The following is a 19164-nucleotide window of genomic DNA, read 5'->3' as shown; positions in this document are numbered from 1 at the left end:
GGGGGAGGGGGGGGCTCCGTACCTGGCGCGGCCCCTCCGCGCTCCGCTCCGCGCCGGCCCCCCCCGCCTTCGGCCGCCGCCGCCGCAACCCGGAACCGGAAACAACCGCCTCCCGCCCCGCCTCGCCGCTTCCGGCGGGGCGGGGCGGGAGGCCGCGCCGCCGCGCACGCGCGCGCGGGCGCCATCTTGGAACCGGGCAGCGGTTGCCTAGGCGACCGAGGGGGCAGGCGAGGGCGGAAGTGTCCGTCCCCTCTTGCCGCCCCCCTCCGCATTGTGGCCCCCGGGCGGAGGTTCCGCCCTTGTTGTTGCTACCCCTGAATGGGGGGGAACTGCCCCCCAACCCGTTATTGCCCTTATGGGGGCTGCCCCCCCCAGCCCGTTATTGCCCCTGGGGCAATAACCCCCCACCCCATTGCCCCTCACGATGGTCTTAGCCCCCCTCGAGGGGGGGGTCCTGCCCCCCCCCCCCGTTGTGACCCCATGAGCAGGAGCCCCCCCCAACATTTCCATCCCTCTCCCCGTTATTCCCAGCCCCTCCGGCTGCCCTTTGAGCTCCCATATCCCAAATATTCCATATTCCATCCCCATATTCCCCAAAATACCGCCCCCCCACTCCAAATCTATCCCCATTTTTATTTAGTGTCCCCCAAAATGCTGCTTTTTGGCCCCCTTGGGGACAGTGCAAGGGAGAGGGAAGCGGATCTGGCTCCACTCAGGCGGGATGGGATCACGAGGCTCTTCCAAGGGGGATCCAAGAGGATCCCGGGAATGGGAGAAGGGAGACGGGATCCCAAAGTTTCCTCCTTTCCCTCTGCTCCTTCCCACGGCTCCTCCCTGGAGATAAGATCCCGTTTTTCCCTCCGGATCATGGAGCGCTCGGGTGCCCTCCGGCAGCTCCCGCTGCACTTTGTCCCCTTGCCACACGTCACCGTCCCCGGAGCGGGTAACCTCGGCCGCCGGGATCCCGGGAAAAACCCCATGGAGAGTGGGATAAATCCCACGGAGAGCCGGGTTATGGGGGGGATGGAGCTTGGAAACGGCAGCGCCTCGTTGTCCTGTCACCTCCGGATGAGCGTGGATTTGGGAACAGGGATTATCCCCATGCTTGGGCGCCGGGGCGCTCGGAGCGGCTCCGCGTTTCCATGGCACGGAGAGGCGCCTTTCAGGGAATGTTTTCCTTTTAACAGGAGGAATTCCGTGTCCCGAGGCTGCGGCGGGACTCCGGAAAGGCTGGAAAAAGCCCCGTTTGTGCAAGGTGGGAAAAAAGCACGGGAGCGTCATCCTGCGCCTTGGGGAACCGGAGTCTCTCCGACGACGGATCCGCTCCGGGTTCGTAGATCCTCGGATCTTGTTACTAAACTTTGGGAATGACAGGATTTGGGGCTGGCCTTTTCCTGGGAATGCCCTTCCCGAGCCGTGTGGTGGTGGCACCGGGTGACGTCTGTCCCGGTGTCCCCGCTGCTCCAGGGAATGAGCAGGAGAAACCGTCCGTGATGGCAGAAAGCAGCAGCCTGGAGCATCCCGGCCTGGATACGGCAGCCGGGAGGAATTCCTGCAGGAAGCCTTCCAGATCCTGCTGGAAGAAGGCGTCCGGAAGGGCATGGATGCGGCGGAGAAGGTGAGTCCTGGAGCAGCAGGAAGAGGAGGGAAGGGGGTGCAGGTGGTGCCACCTCCTTGGGGACCCCGTTGTCCCCCTTTGTCACCCGGAACGGCTCCCGTTGCCATTCCCGGCAGGTCTGCGAGTGGAAGGAGCCGCAGGAGCTGCGGGAGCTGCTGGACCTGGAGCTGCGGAGCCGCGGGGAGCCGCGGGACAAGGTGCTGGAGCGGTGCCGGGACGTGCTCCGGTACAGCGTGAAGACCTGTGAGTGCCGAGGGAGCCCATGCATCCCAACCATCCCACCCTATCCCATCCTTCCCATCCATCCCAACCATCCCACCATATCCCATCCATCCCAACCATCCCACCCTATCCCATCCCATCCTACCCCATCCCATCCATCCCAACCATCCCACCATACCCTATCCATCCCACCCCACCCTATCCCACCCTATCCCATCCATCCCATTCCACCCCACCCTATCCAATCCATCCCATTCCATCCCACCCTATCCCATCCATCCCAACCATCCCACCCTATCCCATTCCATCCCAACCATCCCACCATATCCCATCCATCCTATCCCACCCTATCCCATCCTATCCTACCCTATCCCATCCATTCCAACCATCCCACCCTATCCCATCCTATCCTATCCCACCCTATCCCATCCTATCCTATCCCACCCCACCCTATCCAATCCATCCCATTCCACCCCACCCTATCCAATCCATCCCATTCCATCCCACCCTATCCCATCCATCCCATTCCATTCCACCCTATCCCATCCATCCCAACCATCCCATCCCACCCTATCCCATCCATCCCATTCCATCCTATCCTATCCTATCCTATCCCATCCCACCCTATCCCATCCTATCCCGTCCTATCCTATCCTATCCCATTCCATCCCACCCTATCCCACCCTATCCTATCCTATCCCATCCCATCCTATCCTATCCCATCCCATCCTATCCTATCCCATCCCATCCTATCCTATCCTATTCCATCCCATCCCACCCTATCCTATTCTATCCATCCCATTCCACCCTACCCCACCTCATCTATCCATCCACCCTACCCCATCCATCTATCCCATCCCACTCTATCCTATATCCCATCCCATACCACCCCACTCCATCCATCCATATCCCATCCATCCCACCCTATCCTATCCTATCCTATCCCATCCCATCCTATCCTATCCTATCCCATCCCATCCTATCCTATCCCATCCCATCCCATCCTATCCTATTCCATCCCATCCCACCCTATCCTATTCTATCCCATCCCATTCCACCCTATCCCACCTCATCTATCCATCCACCCTACCCCATCCATCTATCCCATCCCACTCTATCCTATATCCCATCCCATACCACCCCACTCCATCCATCCATATCCCATCCATCCCACCCTATCCTATCCTATCCTATCCTATCCTATCCTATCCTATCCTATCCTAATCCTATCCTATCCTATCGCATCCCATCCCATCCCACCCTATCCTATCCCATTCCACTCTATCCCATCCATCCCATCCCACCCCTCCGCAGTCACCCTTCAATGTCCCCCGAGTCCCTCGTGTCCGGCTCACACTGGTCCCGGTGGCCACCTCGTGGCTGTGGCCCAGGGACCCCCTGTCCCTGGTGGCCTCCCTGGGACATCTCTGTCCTCCCTGGGACATCTCCAAGGCTTCTCCTCCTTGGGACATCCCTGTCCTCCCTGGGCAATCCCTGTCCTCCTTGGGACATCCCTGTCCTCCTTGGGACATCCCTGTTCCTCCCTGGGACATCCTTGTCCTCCCTGGGACATCCCTGTCCTCCCTGGGACATCTCCAAGGTCTCTCCTCTCTGGACATCCCTGTCCTCCCTGGGACATCCCTGTTCTCCCTGGGACATCCCTGTCCTCCCTGGGATATCTCTGAGGCCTCTCCTCCTTGGGACATCCCTGTCCTTCCTGGGACATCCCTGTTCCTCCCTGGGACATCCTTGTCCTCCCTGGGACATCTCCAAGGTCTCTCCTCCCTGGAACATCCCTGTCCTCCTGGAACAGCCCTGTCCTCCTGGAACAGCCCTGTCCTCCCTGGGATATCTCTGAGGTCTCTCCTCCCTGGAACATCCCTGTCCTCCCTGGGACATCCTTGTCCTCCTGGGACATCTCCAAGGTCTCTCCTCCCTGGACATCCCTGTCCTCCCTGGGACATCCCAAGGTCTCTCCTTTCACCTCTCCAGGTCATCCGCGCTTCTTCAACCAGCTGTTTTCCGGCTTGGATCATCACGCCTTGGTGGGACGCATGATCACGGAGACCCTCAACACCAGCCAGTGAGCGCCCGGAGCCCGGAGGCTCCATAGCACCCAAGGAACCTCCGTAAACAACGGGAATTCGGGAGGGCTCTCCCTTCATCCAGAGGTTTGGAAGCGGGAGCATCCCGCGGCGCATCCGACTCCGGCTCGCGCTTCCAGGTACACGTACGAGATCGCGCCCGTGTTCGTGCTCATGGAGGAGGTTGTCCTGGCCAAACTGCGGGAGCTGCTCGGCTGGAGCGGCGGCGACGGCATCTTCGCTCCGGGTGCGCGAATCCGGCACCCTTCCCGTCGGAATTCCCGGGATAGGGGGCTCATTCCCGGCTCTGGGATGACACGGCCAGGGGGGTTTGTCCCTCGCAGGTGGCTCCGTATCCAACATGTATGCCATGAACGTGGCCCGATTCCGGCGCTTCCCGGAGAGCAAGCGGAAAGGGAGCTGGGCCCTGCCGCGCCTGGCGCTCTTCACATCCCGGGAGGTACCGGGAATGCGGACGCTCCGCGCCGGGATGCGCGCGGGAGCGTTTGGGAGCGCTCCGTGACCCGCTCCGTTCCCAGAGCCACTACTCCATCCAGAAAGGAGCCGCGTTCCTGGGCATCGGCACCGACAACGTCCGCCTGGTCGGCACTGACGAGAGGTGGGAGCGCCGGGGCGTTCGGAACCGGAGCGCGTCCCGGCTCCGCTCCGGCGCCCAATCCCGCTCGTGCCCTTCCCTTCCAGGGGGAAAATGCTCCCGGAGGAGCTGGAGAAGGAGATCGAGCGGGCCAAGGCCGAGGTGGGCCGGGCAGGGGGTGGCCCCGGACGCGGAGACGCGCGGATGGTGGCCCCAGTGCTGTCCCCGTGTCCCCGCAGGGCTCCCCCGTGTCCCTACGGGGCTCCCTCTTGTCCCCATGTCCCCACAGGGCCCCCCAGCGCTGTCCCCTTGTCCCCGCAGGGCTCCCCCTTGTCCCACAGGGCTCCTCAGCGCTGTCCCCTTCTCCCCACAGGGCTCCCCCTTGTCCTCGCAGGGCTCCCCCTTGTCCCCGCAGGGCTCCCTCTTGTCCCCATGTCCCCACAGGGCTCCCCAGCACTGTCCTCTTGTCCCCGCAGGGCTCCTCCTTGTCCCTACGGGGCTCACCTCACTGTCCCCGTGTCCCCGCAGGGCTCCCTCTTGTCCCCTCAGGGCTCCCCCTTGTCCCCGCAGGGCTCCCCAGGGCTGTCCCCTTGTCCCCACGGGGCTCCCCCGTGTCCCCGTGTCCCCCCAGCGCTGTCCCCATGTCCCCACAGGGCTCCCCCTTGTCCCCGCAGGGCTCCCCCGTGTTCCCACAGGGCTCCTCAGCGCTGTCCCCTTGTCCCTGCAGGGCTCCCCCTTGTCCCCGCAGGGCTCCCCCTTGTCCCCTCAGGGCTCCCCCTTGTCCCCGCAGGGCTCTCCAGTGCTGTCCCCTTGTCCCCACGGGGCTCCCCAGCGCTGTCCCCTTGTCCCCCCAGCGCTGTCCCCTTGTCCCCGCAGGGCTCCCCCGTGTCCCCTCAGGGCTCCCCCTTGTCCCCACGGGGCTCCCCAGCGCTGTCCCCGTGTCCCCGCAGGGCTCCCCTTTGTCCCCTTGTCCCCCCAGCGCTGTCCCCGTGTCCCCACAGGGCTCCCCCTTGTCCCCACAGGGCTCCCCAGTGCTGTCCCCGTGTCCTCGCAGGGCTCCCCCGTGTCCCCGTGTCCCCCCAGCGCTGTCCCCGTGTCCCCGCAGGGCGCCGTGCCCTTCTTCGTGAGTGCCACCAGCGGCACCACGGTGCTGGGCGCCTTCGACCCGCTGCGGAGCGTGGCCGCCGTGTGCCAGCGCCACGGCCTGTGGCTGCACGTGGACGTGAGTGCGGAGCGCATCGGGATGCCGTTTCCAGAGGGGATTCCCGAGGGACACCCCTCCTGGCTTTTCCAGGGGCTTTTCCCAAGGGACACCCCCCCCCCGGCTTTTCCAGGGGCTTTTCCCAAGGGACACCCCCCCCCAACTTTTCCAGGGGGTTTTCCAGAGGGACACCCCCCCCCCCAGCTTTTCCAGGGGCTTTTCCCAAGGGATATCCCCCTCCATCATTTCCAGGGGCTTTTCTTGAGAGACACCCCCCTCTAGCTTTTCCAGGGGCTTTTCCCAAGGGAGACACCCCCCCGGCTTTTCCAGGGGCTTTTCCCAAGGGATATCCCCCTCCGTCATTTCCAGGGGCTTTTCTTGAGAGACACCCCCCTCTAGCTTTTCCAGGGGCTTTTCCCAAGGGACACCCCCCCCCCCAAGATTTTCCAGGGGCTTTTCCCAAGGGACACCCCCCCCCAGCTTTCCCAGGTGGTTTTCCCGAGGGACACCCCCCCCGGCTTTTCCAAGGGCTTTTCCCAAGGGACACCCCCCTCCATCATTTCCAGGGGGTTTTCCCGAGGGACATCCCCCCCCCCCCAGCTTTTCCAGGGACTTTTCCCAAGGGACACCCGCCCCCACCCCCAGCTTTTCCAGGGGCTTTTCCCAAGGGACACCGCCCCCCCCCCAGCTTTTCCAGAGGCTTTTCCCAAGGGATACCCCCCCCCAGCTTTTCCAGGTGGTTTTCCCGAGGGACACTCCCCTCTGGCTTTTCCAAGGGCTTTTCCTGAGGGATATCCCCCTCCATCATTTCCAGGGGGTTTTCCCGAGGGACACCCCCCCCCCAGCTTTTCCAGGGGCTTTTCCCGAGGGACACCCCCCCCCCAGCTTTTCCAGGGGCTTTTCCCAAGGGACACCCCCCCCCAGCTTTTCCAGGAGGTTTTCCCAAGGGATATCCCCCTCCGTCATTTCCAGGGGCTTTTCTTGAGAGACACTCCCCGCCGGCTTTTCCAGGGGCTTTTCCCAAGGGACTCACCCCCCCAGCTTTTCCAGGGGCTTTTCCCAAGGGACACCCCCCTCCGTCATTTCCAGGGGCTTTTCCCAAGGGATACCCCCCCCCCGGCGTTTCCAGGGGGTTTTCCCGAGGGACACCCCCCCCAAACTTTTCCAGGGGGTTTTCCCGAGGGACATTCCCCCCCCCCTCAGCTTTTCCAGGGGCTTTTCCCAAGGGACACACGCCCCCCCCCCCAGCTTTTCCAGGGGCTTTTCCCAAGGGATATCCCCTTCCATCATTTCCAGGGGCTTTTCTTGAGAGACACCCCCCTCTAGCTTTTCCAGGGGCTTTTCCCAAGGGACACCCCCCCCCCCAAACTTTTCCAGGGGGTTTTCCCGAGGGACACCCCCCCCCCCCAGCTTTCCCAGGGGGTTTTCCCAAGGGACACCCCCACCCCCCAGCTTTTCCAAGGGCTTTTCCCAAGGGACACCCGCCCCCCAGCTTTTCCAGGGGGTTTTCCCAAGGGATATCCCCCCCTCCGGCGTTTCCAGGGGCTTTTCCCAAGGGACACCCCCCCCCCGGCTTTTCCAGGGGGTTTTCCCAAGGGACACCCCCCCCCCGGCTTTTCCAAGGGCTTTTCCCGAGGGACACCCCCCTCCATCATTTCCAGGGGGTTTTCCCGAGGGACACCCCCCCCCCCCAGCTTTTCCAGGGGCTTTTCCTGAGGGACACCCCCCCCCAAGCTTTTCCAGGGGGTTTTCCCGAGGGACACCCCCCCCCAAAGATTTTCCAGGGGCTTTTCCCAAGGGACACCCCCCCCCCGGCTTTTCCAGGAGGTTTTCCCAAGGGATATCCCCCTCCGTCATTTCCAGGGGCTTTTCTTGAGAGACACCCCCCTCTAGCTTTTCCAGGGGCTTTTCCCGAGGGACACTCCCGCCCCCGGCTTTTCCAGGGGCTTTTCCCAAGGGACTCACCCCCCCCAGCTTTCCCAGGGGGTTTTCCCGAGGGACACCCCCCCCCCCCCAGCTTTTCCAGGGGCTTTTCCCAAGGGATGGCGCCTGCCCTGACGCCCCCGTGTCCCCTCGCAGGCCGCCTGGGGCGGCAGCGCGTTGCTCTCCAGGAAGCACCGGCACCTCCTGGACGGCATCGACAGGCGAGTCCCGGGATCCGGCTCCGCCGCGGAACGGGATCCGGCTCCGGCTCCCTGCATCCCGCATCCATCCCGCTCCGTCCCTCTCCCGCAGGGCGGATTCGGTGGCCTGGAACCCCCACAAGCTGCTCGCGGCCGGCTTGCAATGCTCAGCCTTCCTGCTCCGCGACGGCTCCGTAGGTCCCGCGTCCATCCCGCTTTTCCCAATATCCCAACCCTGGGGACGCCCGTGGGGACCGTCCCCACGCGGGTGACACCCGTGTCCCCCAGGGGCTGCTCCAGCGGTGTCACGGCGCCGGCGCCACGTACCTGTTCCAGCCCGACAAGTTCTACGACGTGTCCTACGACACCGGGGACAAGAGCATCCAGTGCGGCCGCAGGGTGGATTGCCTCAAATTGTGGATCCTATGGAAAGCCGTGGGAACGGAAGGCCTGGAACAACGCGTGGATCGGGCATTCGAGTGCACCCGGTGAGCGCCGGATACCCGGGATAACCCTCGGAAGCCGTTCGGGGCCGCTCCGCTTCCTCATCCGTAGGTTGATCCCGTGTCTCGCGTTCCTGCTTGGCCCGCAGGTACCTGGCCGAGGAGCTGAAGAGGAGGGAAGGATTCCAGCTGGTGCTGGAGGTACGGGATTCCCGGCGGGAAAGGGGCTGGGAGAGACGGCACCGGGATGGCGCCGGTGTCCGGGGATCCTCGTGCACCCCCTGCACGTGCCGCAAACCCAAGGGGAGCGGGATACGCACAAGGGAACCACGGGATTTGGAACGTGATTCCCAAAGCACCAGGCACAGGGAACCAGGGGATTTGGCTTGTGATTCCTGAAGCACCAGGAACAAGGGAACCACGGGATTTGGTCTGTGATTCCCAAAGCACCAGGCACAAAGGAATCGGCCCGTGATTCCCGAAGCACCAGGAACAAGGGAACCATGGGATTTGGCCCATGATTCCCGAAGCACCAGGGAACAAGGGAACCGGCCCATGATTCCCGAAGCACCAGGAACAAGGGAACCATGGGATTTGGCCCGTGATTCCCAAAGCACCGGGAACAAGGGAACCGGCCCATGATTCCCAAAGCACCAGGCACAGGGAACCGCGGGATTTGGCCCATGATTCCCGAAGCACCAGGGAACAAGGGAACCGGCCCATGATTCCCGAAGCACCAGGCACAAGGGAACCAGGGGATTTGGCCCGTGATTCCCAAAGCACCAGGAACAAGGGAACCACGGGATTTGGTCTGTGATTCCCAAAGCACCAGGCACAAAGGAATCGGCCCGTGATTCCCGAAGCACCAGGAACAAGGGAACCATGGGATTTGGCCCGTGATTCCCAAAGCACCAGGCACAGAGAACCGCGGGATTTGGCCCATGATTCCCGAAGCACCAGGAACAAGGGAACCACGGGATTTGGCCCGTGATTCCCAAAGCACCAGGAACAAGGGAATCACAGGAACCGGCCCGTGATTCCCAAAGCACCAGGCACAGGGAACCATGGGATTTGGCCCGTGATTCCCAAAGCACCAGGAACAAGGGAATCACAGGAACCGGCCCGTGATTCCCAAAGCACCAGGCACACACGGGATTTGGCCCGTGATTCCCAAAACGGGGCTAGCGGGCGCTCCCGTTTTCCGGGCGCTCCGTTGGGTCCCCGCGGTGCCACCGTGTCCCCCGTTGTCCCCCAGCCCGAGTTCCTCAACCTCTGCTTCTGGTTCGTGCCACCCAGTCTGCGGGGACACGAGGCCACCGCCGACTACGGCGCCCGCCTGGGCAAGGTGAGGCCACCACCGGGGCCACCGCGGCCACCAGCGGGGCCACCACGCGCCAAAGAAAGCGCGCGGGGCGGTGCCAGGGCGGGAAAGGGCGGGAAAAGGGGGCGGGGCTGGAGGGCGGGACCGGGGGGGCGTGTCCGGACGGGCTGGGCGTGGCCAAAGCGGGTTCGGGGGGGTGGGGGGCGAGGCTGGGGGGCGGGACCGGGGGGAGGGGGCGTGGCCAAAGCGGTGTGGGGGGCTGGGGGGCGGGACCAAGGGGGGCGTGTCCGGATGGGCTGGGCGTGGTCAAAGCGGGTTCGGGGGGGGGTGGGGGGCGAGGCTGGGGGGCGGGACCGGGGGGCGTGGTCAAAGCGGTGTGGGGGGCTGGGGGGGCGGGACCAAGGGGGGCGTGTCCGGATGGGTTGGGCGTGGCCAAGGCGGGCTGGGCGTGGCCAAGGCGGGTTCGGGGCGGGGCTGGGGGGCGGTTTGGGGGCCTATGGGGCAATTCTGGGGCGTCGGGGGGGCGGTTTTGGAGCACGGGGGGGACACGGGGGGGGTCTGGTGGCACCGCGGCCACCAGCCTGGACCCCCCGGGGGTCCCTCAGCCTCCTATGGGGCCGGGGGTCGCTGTGGGGCCAGGACCCCCCACCCCGCGGGGTCCCCCCCGATGACACCGAGTGTCCCCCCCCGGTGTCACCGCGTGTCCCCCGTCCCCGCGCAGGTGGCCCCGGCGATCAAGGAGCGCATGATGCGCACGGGCTCCATGATGGTCGGGTACCAGCCCCACGGCGCCAGGGCCAACTTCTTCCGCCAGGTCGTCACCAACCCCGCGGTCACCAGGGCCGACCTGGATTTCTTCCTGGATGAGATCGAGAGGCTCGGGCAGGATCTGTAGGGATCCCGGGAATCCCGGGATCTGTAGGGATCCTGCTCCGCCAGGAACGACGGATGCGCCCGGCTTCCGCCGCGATCCCGGTGGGAATCGCTCCCGACCGGCCGAACCCCCCCGTGCATCCGTCACCCTAGGGCTAACGCTTAATAAACATGGAGTGAAGAGTGGGATGAACCCGGGATTAATAGACATGGAGTGAAGAGTGGGATGAATCCAGGATTAATAAACACAGAGTGAAGAGCGGGATGAATCTGGGATTAATAAACAGAGAGTGAAGAGCGGGATGAATCTGGGATTAATAAACACAGAGTGAAGAGTGGGATGAATCCGGGATTAATAAACACGGAGTGAAGAGCGGGATGAATCTGGGATTAATGAATTCGGAGTGAAGAGCGGGATGAATCTGGGATTAATAAACACAGAGTGAAGAGCGGGATGAATCTGGGATTAATAAACAGGGAGTGAAGAGTGGGATGAATCTGGGATTAAGAAACACTGAAGAGCGGGATGAATCCGGGATTAATAAACAGGGAGTGAAGAGCGGGATGAATCTGGGATTAATAAACACGGAGTGAAGAGCGGGATGAATCCGGGATTAATGAACACTGAAGAGCGGGATGAATCCGGGATTAATGAACACGGAGTGAAGAGTGGGATGAATCTGGGATTAATAAACACAGAGTGAAGAGCGGGATGAATCTGGGATTAATAAACACGGAGTAAAGAGCGGGATGAACCCAGGATTAATAAACACGGAGTGAAGAGCGGGATGAACCCGGGATTAATAAACACTGAAGAGCGGGATGAATCCGGGATTAATAAACAGGGAGTGAAGAGCGGGATGAATCCGGGATTAATAAACACTGAAGAGCGGGATGAATCCGGGATTAATGAATACGGAGTAAAGAGCGGGATGAATCTGGGATTAATAAACAGGGAGTGAAGAGCGGGATGAACCCGGGATTAATAGACACGGAGTGAAGAGCGGGATGAATCCGGGATTAATAAACACGGAGTAAAGAGTGGGATGAATCTGGGATTAATAAACACGGAGTGAAGAGACGGATGAATCCAGGATTAATAAACAGGGAGTGAAGAGCGGGATGAATCCGGGATTAATAAATATGGAGTGAGGAGCGGGATGAACACGGGATTAATAAATATGGAGTGAAGAGCGGGATGAATCCGGGACCCGTGGGAAGAGGTGGCACGGGACACAATGGCATCCGTGGGGAAGGATTCCCGGGAAAGGGGAGCAAAAATCCTGCATCTCCACTCCGGGATGAGCAGTGTCCGGGTGGAACCTGGCTCTGCCCCCAGACCCCAAGAACATCCCACGGGAAAAAAGAGTAGGAAAAAGAGCCTTTACTGTTCGATTCCCTGTAAAAAAGGCCGGGAAAGGGAGGCAGGGCCGGCTCCATGGGACGCTCCGTCAGCCGCTCCCGATGCTCCGGAGCAGGACGAGGACGTCGGGATCGACGCTGGCCGCGGCCAGGCGCGCGCGCAGGTTGGCGGCCGTGGCGCGGTGCCGCTCGCGGCGCTGCCACGCGCGGAGCCCCTCGAACACCTGGATCACCACGTTCCCGGGATTGTCCTCCCGGATCTGCTCCAGGAGCCGCTTTTCCAGCCCCAGGCAGCAAATGGCCACCTCCTGCCATTCCTTGCCCAGGAGCCGGGCCACCTGCATGAGCTCCCGCTCCGCGAGCGGCCGCTCGTTCCCTACGGACACACGCGGGGATGCAGCGGGAAGGGCGCATCCCGCATCCCGAACAGCGGGCGCATCCTCACCGGAGGAGCCCTCCTCCATCGCCTCCGATCCGCCGGGATGCCGCTCGCCGCCCTCCGGCGTTCCGGGAAGCTGGAAGCGCCGGATGAGGTCGAGGCGGCCCAGGCGGCGCAGGATGGCCGCGCTCTGCAGCAGGGCCTGCCCGGGGCAGTGCTGCAGCAGGAGGCTGCAGAGCTCGGGGCGCCCCGCGGGCTGCAGGCGGCTCCAGGGGATCCGCTCTTCCAGCAGGAATTTGAACGCCTGGAATTGCTCCTCGGACAGGGCCAGTTGCAATTCCAGCAGCGTCGCGCGCTCGTCCGCCCCGGCCATTCCCGGCGTTCCCGGCGCTCCGGGTGCTGCTCCGGGTGCTCCGCTGCCCCTCGCCGCTCTGCTGGGGGGCACAGAGCCCAGCCTGGACCCCCCGGGGGTCTCTCAGCCTCCTATGGGGCCTGGGGTCGCTGCCAATCGCTGTGGGGCCAGGAGACCCCCCACCCCGTGGGGTCCCACACTCTTGTTATGGGGCCAGGACACCCCTGATGTCCCCCCCCCCCAACCTGCTATGGGGCCAAATCCTCTCCCTCCCCACCGGGACCCACAGCCTGTTTGGGACCCACCTCCCCAGGTGCCCCCCAGCCTGCAATGGGGCAAGAGCCCCCCGATGTCCCCTCCACCCTGCAATGGGGCCGGACCCTCCTGATGTCCCCTCCAGCCTGCAGTGGGGCCAGACCCCCTGATGTCCCCTCCAGCCTGCTATGGGGCCAGACCCCCTTGATGTCCCCTCCAGCCTGCAATGGGGCCAGACCCCCTGATGTCCCCTCCAGCCTGCTATGGGCCGGACCCCCTTGATGTCCCCCCCAACCTGCAATGGCCCCAGATGCCCCCGATGTCCCCTCCACCCTGCAATGTGCCCGGACCCCCCTGATGCCCCCTCCAGCCTGCAATGGGCCTGGACCCCGTTGATGTCCCCTCCAGCCTGCAATGGGGCCGGACCCCCTTGATGTCCCCTCCAGCCTGCAGTGGGGCCAGACCCCCCTGATGTTCCCTCCAGCCTGCAATGGGGCCAGACCCCCCTGATGTCCCCTCCAGCCTGCAATGGGGCCAGAACCCTCGATGTCCCCTCCAGCCTGCAATGGGGCCCGACCCCCCTGATGTCCCCTCCAGCCTGCTATGGGGCCAGACCCCCTGATGTCCCCTCCAACCTGCTATGGGGCCAGACCCCCTTGATGTCCCCTCCAGCCTGCAATGGGGCCGGACCCCCCTGATGTCCCCCCCACCCTGCAATGGGGCCAGCCCCGTGTCCCCCCTCCCCTTTCAGCCTGCTATGGGGCACAGACCCGTCCCCCCTCCCCACGACGTCCCCAGCCTGCTATGGGGCAGGGTCGCCCGCACCCACCCAAGCATGGCGGCCCCCCCCGACGCCCCCCAAGCTGCTGTGGGGCCCGGACCCCTCGATTCCCCCCCCAGGTTGTCGGGGGCTCCGTGTCCCCCCCGCTGCCCCCCGCTCACCCCAGCGCGGAGCCCCTTTCCCGCCTCCAAAGCGCGCCAAAAAAAGCGCGCGGGGCGGCGCCAGGGCGGAAAAGGGCGGGAAAAGGGGGCGGGGCTGGAGGGCGGGAACAACGGGGGGCGTGTCCGGATGGGCTGGGCGTGGCCAAAGCGGGTTGAGAGGGGGTGGGGGGGCGGTTTGGGGGCCTATGGGGCAGTTCTGGGGGGTCGGGGGGCGGTTTTGGGGGGACAGAGGGGGAACCCCGGGGGGGTCTGGCATGGGGCGGGGGGGGGACAAGGCGGGGGGGGAGCAGCCTCCAACCGCGGCCAAAAAACAACAACAACAAAAACCACTTCTCCAAAGCGAGTTTCCCAAAATAACACTTTTTTCCCCCAAAATCGAGGTTTATTTGGGACTCCCGACCCGGTGCAGCAGGACCCCCCCCCCCCCCCGGACTCCCCATCCCGCCTCATTGGGCCCCCCCCCATATCCCCAGGTTCCCCCCCCCGCAGTGATTCGGGGGTGGCCACAGCAGCCCCATGGGGGGGGGGGGAGATTTGGGGTGTCCCCCCCCCCAAAATGGGGGCGACCGGACCCAGTGCGGGGGGGGGGGAGGATCTTTCCGTCGTATCCCGGTGTGGATGATGGGGGGGGGGGTCAGGCCGGGCCCCCGGGGGGGCAGCGGGTGCCCCCCCCCTGCCCCTCGGTGCCGGCCAGCGGGTGCCCGGTCCGGTCCACGCACCAGCACTGGCCCCGCTTCGGCCCCTTGGAGGCCCGGCACTGCGGGGGGGGGGGACACGTCAACGTGGGGGGGGGCATCAACCCGCATGGGGGACCCCCTGTACCCCCCCAAAAAAAACCCATATATATATATATATGTTTTATATATAGGGACCCCCTGTGCCCCCCCAATAAATATATATATATATATGTTTTATATATAGGGACCCCCTGTGCCCCCCCCCAATAAATATATATATATATATATATGTTTTATATATGGGGACCCCCTGTGCCCCCCCCCAATAAAATATATATATGTGTGTGTGTATATATATATATATATATATGTTTTATATATATATGAACACCGCGGGGAAACTGAGGCACGGGAGGCTCCAGACCCACCCCCCCCTCTGGAAACGGGGGGGGCCCTGAGGGATTCCCCACCCGGGACAGCCAATTTGGGGACACTGCGGGGGGGGGGGGTGATCCTGGGTGCCCCCCCCCCCACGCAGGACGGGGGGGGGGGACGTCAAAGGAGGGGGGGCATCACCCCGCATGGGGGACCCCCTGTGCCCCCCCCAATAAATAAATAAATATATATATATATGTATACATATATGTTATATATATATATATAAACACCGCGGGGAAACTGAGGCACGGGAGGCTCCCCTCCCGCTGGAAACGGGGGGGCCCTGAGGGATTCCCCACCCGGGACAGCCAATTTGGGGACACTGCGGGGGGGGGGGGGGTGATCCTGGGTGCCCCCCCCCTCCACGCAGGACCCCCCATTTGGGGAATTCAAGGCACGGAGCGGCAGGGCGGGGGGGGGTCGGTGCTTCCTGCCGGGACACCCAAATTGGGGACACTGCGGCTTGGGGGGGGGGGTTCGGGGTGTCACCCCCCCCCGGGGGGGGTGGCTCGGGGGGGTCCCCACCTGCTTGGCGCGGTAGAAGCCCCTGGTGTCGCAGTTGGGGATGAAGATGTCCTCGGCGCTGCGGTACAGGGCGGCCTTCAGCTCCTGCATGACGGCGGCCAGGTGGAGGCGACACGGAGCCTGCGACACCAGGGGACACGGCGGCTGCGGCGGGGGGACACGGGCGGGACCCCCGGGCTGTCCCTGCTGCTCCCCCTGCTTGTCCCCATCTTGTCGCCCGGGATTTCCCCAGCTCGTTCCCCTGGCGGTCCCCACCGTGTCCTCCCACTATGTCCCCCCAGGTGTCCCCACCATGTCCCCACCACGTCCCCTTGGCTGTCCCCAACTGGTCCCCCCGCCATGTCCCCCCGGTTGTCCCCAACTTGTCCCCCCCCCCATGTCCCCCCATGTTCTCCTGGCTGTCCCCACCTTGTCCTCCCCATATCCCCCCCATGTCCCCCCGGCTGTCCCCACCTTGTCCCCGCCATGTCCCCACCACGTCCCCTTGGCTGTCCCCAACTTGTCCCCCACCACGTCCCCTCGGCTGTCTCCGCCATATCTCCCCAGCTGTCCTCACCTTGTCCCCCCCCGTGTCCCCCCAGCTGTCCCCACCATGTCCCCACCACGTCCCTTGGGCTGTCCCCACCTTATCCCCCCCATGTTCCTCCTGCCGTGTCTCCCCAACTGTCCCCACCTTGTCCCTCTCCCATGTCCCCACCTTGTCCCCCTGGCTGTCCCCCCCATGCCCCCCCGGCTGTCCCCACCATGTCCCCACCACGTCCCTTTGGCTGTCCCCACCATATCTCCCCCCATGGTCCCCCGGCTGTCCCCATCTTGTCCCCCCTATGTCCGCACCAAGTCCCCTTGGTTGTCCCCAACTTGTCCCCCCCCAGTGTCCCCCCGGCTGTTCCCACCATGTCCCCACCACGTCCCTTTGGCTGTCCCCACCATGTCCCCCCCATATCCCCCCACCATGTCCCCCCGGCTGTCCCCCCCATGTCCCCCAGGCTGTCCCCCCCATGTCCCTCCCCATATCCCCCGCCATGTCCCCCCGACTGTCCTCACTTTGTCCCCCCACATGCTCCCCCCCGGCTGTCCCCACTTTGTCCCCACCATGTCCCCCCCATATCCCCCCGCCATGTCCCCCAGGCTGTCCCCATCTTGTCCCTCCCCATATCCCCCGCCATGTCCCCCCACCTTGTCCCCCCCATGTCCCCCAGGCTGTCCCCATCTTGTCCCTCCCCATATCCCCCGCCATGTCCCCCCGGCTGTCCCCTCCATGTCCCCCAGGCTGTCCCCATCTTGTCCCTCCCCATATCCCCCGCCATGTCCCCACCTTGTCCCCCCCATGTCCCCCCCATGTCCCCCAGGCTGTCCCCATCTTGTCCCTCCCCATATCCCCCGCCATGTCCCCCACCTTGTCCCCCCCATGTCCCCCCCGTGTCCCCCAGGCTGTCCCCATCTTGTCCCTCCCCATATCCCCCCCCATGTCCCCACCTTGTCCCCCCCAATGTCCCCCCCATGTCCCCCCGCGGTCACCCACCGTTTCCAGCTCCTGGCGGCCCTCGGCGGGGGGGGGGCGCTCGCGCGCGCCGGGCGGGGCCGGGGGGGCCCGCGGCACCGACGTGGCGGGCGGCGCTTTGCGCCCTTCCTTGGAGCTGTCCCCTATGGAGCAGGAAAACCGGGAAAGGGGGGGTCAAGACGAGGGGGGGGGCAACGCCCAGAGCCGCGGGTGCCCCCCCCCGCTGCAGCCCCCCCCACGGCCACGCGGGGGCGGCGCAGGCGCCACGGGAGGGGGGCGGGGGGGGTGACTCATGGAGGGGGGGGGAGTGGCAAAGGGCCCCCCCCGCTGCATGTCCCCCCCCCCGCCATGGCCTCCGGACACCACGGGGTGTCCCCTGCACCCCCCCCCCGGGGTCACCCTCATTCCCGCTGCACCCCCGGGACCCCCCCCCGGCTCTTCCAACAGGGATAAGGGACCCCCCCCCCCAAGCTCTTCCAACAGGGATAAGGGACCCCCCCCCCCGCCCCAGCTCTTCCAACAGGGATAAGGGACCCCCCCCCCCCAAGCTCTTCCAACAGGGATAAGGGACCCCCCCCCCCGCCCCAGCTCTTCCAACAGGGATAAGGGACCCCCCCCCCCCAAGCTCTTCCAACAGGGATAAGGGACCCCCCCCCCCCCCCAGCTCTTCCAACAGGGATAAGGGACCCCCTCCCTTCCCGGGACACGGGGCACGGCCAGGACCCCCCTCCCCGGGACACGGCGGGGGACGCGTCCCCACTGTCCCCCCCGCCCCGGCCCGCACCGGGACGGCGCTGCCCGGACATGTCCGGAAGCACCGGGACCTCCGACGCATCCCAACGTCCCGCCGGTCCCTCCCGGTCCCGCTCCCGGCGGACGGTCCCTCCGCGGCCGATGGTGGGTGCCCGAGTTTCCCCCGCCGTGATCCGGGGCGGGGGTCCCGGTGCCCCCGTCCCTCCCCGATGGAGCCTTCCCGGAGCCTCCCCGTGCGTCCCCGCTGCCCCCATCCCGCCCCGGGGACTCCCCCCGGTGCCCCCCCCTCAACGGCGGCGGCGGGGGGGGCGGGTGTCCGGGGCTCCCGCCTCTGCCCTCGACGGGCGCCGCCTCCCCGCGGGTGCGGAGGGTCCCACGGGGGGGTCCAGGGGAACCGAACCGCCCTCCCGGTACCGAGGGCCGCTCACCTGCGGGGGCGGGGGGGGGTCCAGGGAACCGAACCGCCCTCCCGGTCCCGGGGGCCGCTCACCTGCTGGGGGGGGGTCCAGGGGAACCGAACCGCCCCTCCCGGTACCGAGGGCCCCTCACCTGCTGGGGGGGGTCCAGGGAACCGAACCGCCCTCCCGGTCCCGGGGGCCGCTCACCTGCGGGGGGGGGTCCAGGGGAACCGAACCGCCCGTCCCGGTCCCGGGGGCCGCTCACCTGCGGGGGAGTCGGTAACGGCGGGGCGGGCGCGCAGGGCCAGGGCGCGGCAGACGCCGGTGCCGCGGAGCAGAGCGCGGAGCGGGGCGCGCTCCCCGGCGCGGGGGATGCAGCGGAGCCCGCGGGCGCAGCCCGGCGTGTAGACCCCGCACGGCTCCCCGGGGCCGCGCGGCGGCTCGGGGCTGCTCCCGGCTCCGGTGCTACCGGCTCCGGTACCGGCAGCCGCCGCCGCGGCCCACGGAGCCGGCGCCAGCAGCAGCGCCGACACGAGCCAGCAACCCGCCTGCATGGCCGGGCCGGCACCGGGACCGCGGCCGGGACCGGGACCGCGACCGGGCGCCGCCGCCGCCCGCTCTGCCCGCGCCCGGCCCCGCCGCCGCCTTAAATACCGCGCCCGGCCCCCGGGCCGCCCCGCCAGGTGCGCCCGGCCCGGGGGGCACCGGGGGGCACCGGAGGGACCGGGACCGGAGCGGGGTCCGGGACGCCGGGATCTCCCTGCCCGCGGAGGGGGTGGCTCCTGTCCCGCGTATCCCGGTGTCCCCTCGTCCCCCCACACTGCCTGGTGCCCCCCATGGGGAGCCGGTGTCCCCGATGCTCTGTCCCGATGTCCCCTCCGTGTCCAGCCCCGCTGTCCCCCGGCCCTCCCCAGTGCCACAGCCCCCCGTGTCCCCAGTGCCACAGCCCCGGGTGTCCCAGGGGACCCCCCCGTGCACCCTACCCCAGCTGCCCACCCCAGTGTCCCCCCACGCGTGTCCCCCGTGTCCCTCCCGGTGCGACGCCCCCACCTCGCAGCCCCTGTCCCCGCTGCCCACCCCAGTGTCCCCCCGCGCACAGCCC

General features: G+C 65.8%; 3 protein-coding genes across 3 annotated transcripts; 1 reads left to right on the top strand and 2 right to left on the bottom strand.

Moving 5' to 3' along the window:
• The first annotated feature begins 1524 nt into the window (after nt 1-1524).
• CSAD (cysteine sulfinic acid decarboxylase) lies at nt 1525-10518 on the top strand. The gene is made up of 14 exons (XM_088529754.1): nt 1525-1618; nt 1735-1861; nt 3833-3923; nt 4065-4171; nt 4269-4384; nt 4464-4543; nt 4627-4681; nt 5625-5741; nt 7800-7864; nt 7956-8037; nt 8132-8331; nt 8436-8487; nt 9542-9631; nt 10329-10518. The coding sequence occupies exons 1-14, from the start codon at nt 1601-1603 to the stop codon at nt 10500-10502; spliced, it is 1374 nt and encodes a 457-aa protein (XP_088385880.1). The 5' UTR covers nt 1525-1600; the 3' UTR covers nt 10503-10518.
• Nucleotides 10519-11931: 1413 nt separating this feature from the next.
• LOC148593721 (uncharacterized) lies at nt 11932-12594 on the bottom strand. The gene has a single exon (XM_088529763.1). The coding sequence runs from the start codon at nt 12592-12594 to the stop codon at nt 11932-11934; it is 663 nt and encodes a 220-aa protein (XP_088385889.1).
• Nucleotides 12595-14394: 1800 nt separating this feature from the next.
• IGFBP6 (insulin like growth factor binding protein 6) lies at nt 14395-18616 on the bottom strand. Its single transcript, XM_088529762.1, has 4 exons — nt 18328-18616; nt 16933-17054; nt 15411-15530; nt 14395-14527 (listed from the first exon to the last, which is right to left on the bottom strand). Exons 1-4 carry the CDS (start codon nt 18614-18616, stop codon nt 14405-14407), a joined length of 654 nt encoding a protein of 217 aa, XP_088385888.1. The 3' UTR covers nt 14395-14404.
• Between the last annotated feature and the right edge of the window lie 548 nt (nt 18617-19164).

This window comes from Tinamus guttatus, unplaced genomic scaffold, assembly GCF_059628265.1.
Source record: "Tinamus guttatus ecotype Peru unplaced genomic scaffold, ASM5962826v1 Tinamus_guttatus_pri_ptg000344l, whole genome shotgun sequence".
Lineage (NCBI taxonomy): Eukaryota > Metazoa > Chordata > Aves > Tinamiformes > Tinamidae > Tinamus > Tinamus guttatus.
Note: the sequence above shows the minus strand (reverse complement) of the source record. Positions and strands in the feature narration are given on the sequence as shown.

Coding starts and splice junctions, on each gene's coding strand:
- CSAD (XM_088529754.1), top strand. Junction 4,682..5,624: donor TCGAGCGGGCCAAGGCCGAG/GTGGGCCGGGCA, acceptor GTGTCCCCGCAG/GGCGCCGTGCCCTTCTTCGT. Junction 8,488..9,541: donor GATTCCAGCTGGTGCTGGAG/GTACGGGATTCC, acceptor GTTGTCCCCCAG/CCCGAGTTCCTCAACCTCTG.
- LOC148593721 (XM_088529763.1), bottom strand. CDS start 12,594: ATGGCCGGGGCGGACGAGCGCGCGACGCTGCTGGAATTGCAACTGGCC.
- IGFBP6 (XM_088529762.1), bottom strand. CDS start 18,616: ATGCAGGCGGGTTGCTGGCTCGTGTCGGCGCTGCTGCTGGCGCCGGCT. Junction 17,055..18,327: donor CGTTACCGACTCCCCCGCAG/GTGAGCGGCCCC, acceptor CCTGCTCCATAG/GGGACAGCTCCAAGGAAGGG. Junction 15,531..16,932: donor GCCGCCAGGAGCTGGAAACG/GTGGGTGACCGC, acceptor CTGGTGTCGCAG/GCTCCGTGTCGCCTCCACCT.